The following is a 6,742-nucleotide window of genomic DNA, read 5'->3' as shown; positions in this document are numbered from 1 at the left end:
TTGATTGGGGGTTGGAGAAGTCAAGGAGTAAGTAGAAAGGACTCCGGCATCCGGCATTTGTGCTATTTCTCTGAAAAGAGGATGCCATGAGGTTAACCGAGTGAGGAGAGCTAGAGGGTGAGGGAAGAGATGGCCAATTGGGTGGGCATTGGGTACTTACTGACTTACCAGTGAGAGGTGTGGTGTCCTGAAGGGGGGGGCGACCCGAGTGTAGACCAACAGTGAGGGCAGCAGTGGGGAGTGGGGGATTGTCAGGGACCCGCGTGCCGGGAAGAATACTTCCTTTGCAGAGACCAGTGAAGGAAGGAAGAGGGCAGGAGAGATGCTAGCAGGAAGAGCCAGTGGCCAGAGGTGTCTCAGAAGAGGGACTGCTAGACTCTGGATAGACTTTGTTGCAAAGGTGTCTCTATGACTCCACACCGGCAAGTCAGATCACCTCTGTGAGCCCTGGTTTTTCTCACGTGCACAACAGGGATGATAATATGCCCCCCAGGATTGTTACGAATGAGGTCACATGTGTAGGAGGCCTAGCACTGGGCCTGCATGTCATTAGGAGGCAGATGCTTTAGATGTGAAGGACCCTAGAACCATGGCTTGTCCGGGTGAGGCTCCCTTGGTGGGTACAGGAGAGATTCTTGAAAAGAGAGATGTGAGTATTTGTGGGAAGAAGAGCAGCATGCTTGGAGCCTGGAAGACTGAATGGTTTGAAAGGCCCTCCCTGTGTTCCATTTAAGGAGATACTCTATTTCTTCCTTTTTCCTCTAACCTCTACAGCAAAATCCTCTGAGCCCCTTTCATGCCCCACCGCAACCCTCCCTCCAGGCTCTGGTAAACAGGGCCGTAGCAGACCACGTGATCTGTTACTTTCCTCCCTTTGGGCTGCACCTGGTTTGTGCCCAGATGTATTTGTCCTCTGAGAAAGGATCCAATCAGTTAGCAAGTGGCAGAATAGTCTCTCCTTCCCTGTGGTTCTGCCGGTCCTGGCACAGCCACCAGTAGGGCCCTGGAGGCGCCTAGCAGAGCTTGCTGCTGGGGTAAGAGAACCTGCTTGCTGCTCATCCTGGGCTTCCAGACTTCTCTCTGGGTTTGGCTGCAAGGTTCTTCTTGGGTTTGGTACTCTGGTTCTAGGCTCACCTCTGAACTTTCACATGTACCAATCCCAGGAATGTTTTGTTCTCCTCACTGAGCTTTCACCTATATATCCTTCGAGGGAGGCTTATCTGTTTTACTTTCTGGGTCCCTGTCTTAACTCCTGGTATGTCGTAAACCTGAGCACAATTAGAATTTGCTTTTTGGGTTTAAGTATTTGTTTAACGTATGTCATGTTCACAAAACTGAGGGCTTCAGTGGGGAAAGCCTATTCTCAGCTGTACTCAGGGTCTGGTATGTAGTGTGTACTCCACAAAAAGTTAATAATATTCTTATAAGAATAAGCTTCTATTCTTAGTCTTAATCCATTAGATACCTTTTTGAAGCCCTTCCCACCTAGCTCCAAATATTTCATGACTTATCCCTAATGAGTCTAAAGGCCACTATTATCATGATTCCTATTTTTTTAACTGTTCCTTCCCCCCACCCTCCCGTTTCCCCGTCAGCTGGGATGGTTACCCTTTATCTTTGCAGCTGTTGTGGGGTGGAAGAGATTCTTGAAGAGGGTTGGCTGTGCAGTGAGTTGGGCCAGGCAGCGGGCTGATTTAAGCTCTGAGCAGTTTTTAAGGTTGTGCTGTGAAGCCAACTCCCTACGCATCATACCTCGTCAGAAGACCGCTAGACTGGTGGGGTGGTTTTTAAACTGTGCTGCAGGGAGTCCAGGTGCCAGTAGAGTTGTCGCAGCCTTTGTGTGGGGACTTCGGGAGAGAGGTTAAGCTGGATACTCTCTCTGACCTTCCCATCTCCTCACTTTAACCAGAGCAGTTGTGCCTCGGTTGGTTTTATTTGTTGGGATTCTGTACAACCCGGTCACAGATGCATCGCCAGTCATTTGAGAGACAAGAGGGCATGTCCTCAGGCAGTTGAGGCGGCTGGCTGCCCAGATAGGTTTCCGTCTGAAGGAGTCATCATACCTTTTAGCCTTTGGCAGACTATCTCAGTGGGGATGACATGGTGGAGCACCAGAAAGCCACCTCTCGTCCCAAGAAGCACTCTTCTAACTAGCCATTTTTTTGTTTTAAGATGTCATGGACAATATTACCAGGCAAAACCAATTCTATGAAAGCCAGGTCATCAAGCAAGAGAACGAGTCTGGCTACGAGAGGAGACCGCTGGAAATGGAGCAGCAGCAGGCCTATCGCCCAGGTGGGAGAGTACACGTCGTATATCTCTTCTGAGGGCAACTGAATATGTATGTCGCCCTCACCATCTGCCTAGAGCCTGTCTCCCCAGAGAGATTTCACATCTTCCTCTTGGATGGTCCATTTAGGCTCTTTCGCTCTGGAAAGGTTCTTTTGAAGGAGAGAACTTAATCCTGCTCCCGGGAGTTGAGAGAGGGGAGTCTTCATGGTATCTGTTTTCAGACGTTAGTATCAGCACCCTGGGGAGTTGACTCAGAGGCGAGTACTTGAGTCTTATTTAAAATCTTAGAATGTAGAATCCAGCAAGGACTTCTTTTTTTTCATGTTTGTTTATTTTTGAGGGAGAGAGTGAGAGAACGTGAGCGGGGGAGGGGCAGAGAAAGAGGGGAACAGAGGATCCAGAGTGGGCTCTGTGCTGACAAGAGAGCAGCTGTAGGGCTTGAACTCATGAACCATGAGATCATGACCTGAGCCAAAGTTGGATGCTTGACCAGCTGAGCCACCCAGGTGTACCGTATAGCAAGGACTTTTTAAATCTAGTCCAGTATTTTCCTTGTTCTGAAGATTATTGTTCCAGAAGATATCATTAGGGACTTCCCAGGAAAGGGTTCCTTGGCCAAAACATACCTGGAAGTGCAGCACGTGCTATATCCCCTCTGGGAGCATTAAAGGCTCTGAGAAGTCCTGGACTGAAAGAAAAAAAAATACCTGTGTCATGTTGTTTAAACCCAGGGTTTCCCAAATATGTCTTTGCCAAACCAAATGTCTTATAGTGTCAGTTTGGGAAACACAGAAGCAACCCAGCTCTCTCCTCCCATTTTTACAGACTGAGGAGGTGGCTTATCTGATGGCAGAGCTGGGGTTAACCCCTCGGGAAACTGGTGCCTGGGCGGGCCACTGCTATTAGTTAATAAGCAACATTCCCAACCAGTTGTGTCCTACCTTTTAGAAAGCAGGGTCCTACTGTTGAGTAATGATAAAGCCAGGAAAGCCTCCCAGTCCTGTGCTCCTGTCACTGTGTGATAGCCCCAGTGCCTCTCCTTAGTGAAGTTGATGCTATCTAGTTGATTCTATCTAATTCCATTCTGGTTCATCCACAAAGTGAAATCCCCAGACATTTCTTGTGGGTGGCTCAGGATTTACTATAAATGTAGGTTAAACTGCAGATTTGTGTCAGTCTCTTTGAGACTTGTGGGATCATTTGGCCCAAGGAGAGTATTTTCTGTACTGTTACCAACAGACTTTTTTTTTTTAATGTTTATATATATAATTTTTTTTTGAGAGAGGGAGAGATTGTGAGTGGGGGAGGGGCAGAGAATCCCAAGCAGGCTCCACACTGTCAGTGTAGAGACCAATGAGGGGCTGAAACCCATGAACTGCAAGATCATGACTTGAGCTGAAACCAGGAGTCAGATGCTTAACCAACTGAGCCATCTAGGTGCCCTCCCCTGCCCCCCCGCCCCCAACAAGCATTTATTGGGGTCTCCTGGGAGCCCGGCTCTGCTAGGAAGCACAGAGGCTCTCTTCACATGGGTGAGCGCAGTCCCTGCTCTGGATGCCCAGGAGTCCTCTCTGCATGCCACGGCTAGGGAGTGATCCAAGGTGGACTTGGGTTGAGTGCTGACACAAGATGTGATAGACAGTGTCAGGCATAGATGTGGGTTCCACAGTTTGCTCTCTGTTCATTGCTTGGATTCTTGGTTCTGATTCTTGGAGTCTTCCAGAGACTGGGCCTTTCCTGTAGTTTACGGCATGTCATGCCATCCTGACTTTCTGTTTGTGGTGTGACTTAATAAGGCCATCACACCTATAGGCTGGGTTCGGTGCAGTCCCTCGTTTCTGGAGTGATTCTGGGCTTTGTGGCAAAGGATTAAAACCAGTGGAGTTAGCTGTGGGATCCCAATGTCCTGTTGAATTGACCTTCCCGCTTCCCTTTCCAGACCGAGGAAGCTTTGTAAGAAATGAGGTGCAGAGATTCTCTGGGAGGAATAATTGGAGAATGTCGGATCGTGAGATCTCAAAGTTTAAAGGGATCTTAGAAATTCTCTGCCTTTATTTTTTCTAGAAAGAGAAAGAGCATGACCCAGGGAGAGGGGCAGAGGGAGAGAGAATCCTAAGCAGGCTCCATGTCCAGCGTGTAGCCCGACTCAGGGTTTGATCCCACGATACTGGGATCATGACCTGAGCTGAACTCAAAAGTCAGACGCTCAGCTGACTGAGCCACCCAGGTGCCCCAATCTTAGAAATTTTTGAGGGCTCTCTCCCACTCATTGAGGGCCAAGGTAGCTGCCAACCTCTCTGGGGCCTCTGGCAAAGTAGCCAAAGGCAGCCATTCGCCTTTGGGTGGGCCTCATTAAGAGAGCTGGTCTTTATTCAGTGCTGAATTCCCCTCTCCCCCATAAAGCCTGAGAGTTATCTGGCTGATGTGTCACCCCATCAACTACCAGTGCAGATGTGCCTGGCTGGCCATCCCCGACATCCCTCTGCCCTGGTCCTGTTCTCCAGTGCAGCCTTCTTGACTCCCTCAGCAGGCTTCCGTTGAACCCAGCAAGCCGCCTGTGCCTAGCCCATCATCACTATAGCAGGATCCGGCCAACATCTGAGGTAAAAAAACCAGAAAAGTGATAGCTAAGGGGTTTCCAATCGTCTTGACCACTGGCTTTGTCCTGACAGAAGTGAAGACAGAGATGAAGCAAGAAACACCCACCGGCTTCCTCCCGCCCGAAGCATCTCAACTCAAACCAGACAGACAACAATTCCAGAGTCGCAAGAGGCCTTATGAAGAAAACCGGGGACGGGGCTACTTTGAGCACCGAGAGGATAGGAGGTGGGTGTGTGGGGCGATTCTTCTTCCGGTAGGTCTCTGCGTCCGTAGCCTGGTGCCCACTGGGGGACCTTTGTACTGAGCAAGGGGGCAGAGCTCCCTGCACTCCCTGCCAGATTCAGCTTTGCTAAACTTTTGCTCCTTCCCTCAGCTCCTCCCTTCTCATTACCTACAGGGAAAAGTCCAAACACTTTGCCTTTCACATGTGAGATGCCAGCCTGCCTTTTCAGTCCCTTGCCTCACCGTCCTGTCATCCTGTTCTCAATGGCTGCTCAATATCCCTTGATGAAAAGATTTATTTCCTGACCCTTCTCCCAAATACACCCTTCCATCCATCTACTCATTTATCCATTGTCGCACTCATACTGCTTTCACAAGGTGCCTATCCTTGGGCTGGACACGAGGGACACAGAGATGATTTGTTTGGACAGTGGGTTTTGCCTTCTTGTGATCCCAGTATAGGGCGTGAGACAGACACATAAGTAAGCCACAGCCTAGGGGGATCAGTAGTCATGGTGTGAGTGTCTGGAGATCAGAGGAGAGAGTGTCCTCTCTGCCCTGGTTATTTTCCTTTTCCTGACAAGCCCTCCCTATCCTTTGCCGCAGCCCCCTACCCCACCTTAAGTGAAGACTTTCCTGATCACAGAAACTAAGAATGACCATTCCTTCTCTGTTTGTCTGGACTGGCCATCTGACACGTTTTATTTCCTAGCTGGTGGGGTGTATCCTCTCACTGGCTTGTGACTCTCTAAGACAGGGCCTGGGTCTCTTGGCTGCAACCTAAGGTAGGACGTGAAACCACCTCTTAACGAGTTTCTCCCAATGCCTCCTTCAGAGCAGAGGCCTAGGGTATTTGGCCTCTGGAGAGCAGGGGAGGAATACCTGCTCTAATTCGAGGCTGTCAGAGAAAGCTTTCTCGGATGAACTTACTGTGTGAGGAGGTCCTTTGTACAGGGCTCTGCGCTAGCCCCAGACTGGCGGGCCCGGAAGGGCAGTCCACCAGAGGGGAGCCTCCCAGATGGGCCTGGGGTACCTGATCAGGGCACATGGGGGACAGGGGTTCAGACTGTTCTAGACAGGACCCTGGGCATTAGACCCCATCCTTCTACACCTCTCGTTTATTCCTATAAGTTGGAAGCCAGCAGTATTTTAACGTTAGTCCCTTTTTAGTGTTTTGGTAGGAGATGAGTCTTACTCATAATTTAGGACACTTGACAGAAAGAGACTGAAAAAATGGGTCATTTCAAACACTTGCAGATGTGGAGTCTTAGGAAGATGTGGGCAGATTGTGATTACTGGGTTTTATCTGAGCCTTTGCATGTCCCCCCTTCCTGGCCCAGCCCCTTCTGGGCCACTGTGTCCTCCTGTCACTAATAGTGCAGTATGGGGGCAGCTCTCAGCATGCACAGGGCATGGGGCAGAATCTTGGGGTGTGAGAGAGGAGCCCTCTTTGAACAAGCTCTGGAGCAGAGTGTGCCCTCTCTAGTCCCCATCCCCACCCTAGGAGTTAACAGCCCTTGCTCTCATTGCAGCGATGTAGGTTGCAGAGTTTTTTGGCTAACCTCTGAGAAGAAATCAAAATCTAGGAAGCAATCTGGAGGCCACTTGTCAATTCCAGCAGAACCTC

General features: G+C 49.7%; 1 protein-coding gene across 5 annotated transcripts in view; it reads left to right on the top strand.

Annotated features, from left to right (window-relative positions):
- HNRNPUL1 (heterogeneous nuclear ribonucleoprotein U like 1) overlaps positions 1–6,742 on the top strand; it is a 37,850-nt gene that overhangs the window by 3,443 nt on the left and 27,665 nt on the right. For 4 of the 5 annotated variants that reach the window (XM_077773914.1, XM_077773917.1, XM_077773913.1 and 1 more), the window contains exons 2-3: positions 2,173–2,295; positions 4,965–5,118. In XM_077773914.1, the coding sequence (XP_077630040.1) occupies positions 2,173–2,295; positions 4,965–5,118 (277 nt within the window). The remainder of the gene's footprint in view (positions 1–2,172; positions 2,296–4,964; positions 5,119–6,742) is intronic. The other variant, XM_077773915.1, reaches the window with a different exon arrangement.

This window comes from Crocuta crocuta, unplaced genomic scaffold, assembly GCF_008692635.1.
Source record: "Crocuta crocuta isolate KB4526 unplaced genomic scaffold, BGI_CrCroc_1.0 scaffold267, whole genome shotgun sequence".
Taxonomy (NCBI): Eukaryota; Metazoa; Chordata; class Mammalia; order Carnivora; family Hyaenidae; genus Crocuta; species Crocuta crocuta.
The sequence above is the reverse complement of the archived record's forward strand: the minus strand, read 5'-3'. Positions and strand labels throughout refer to the sequence as shown.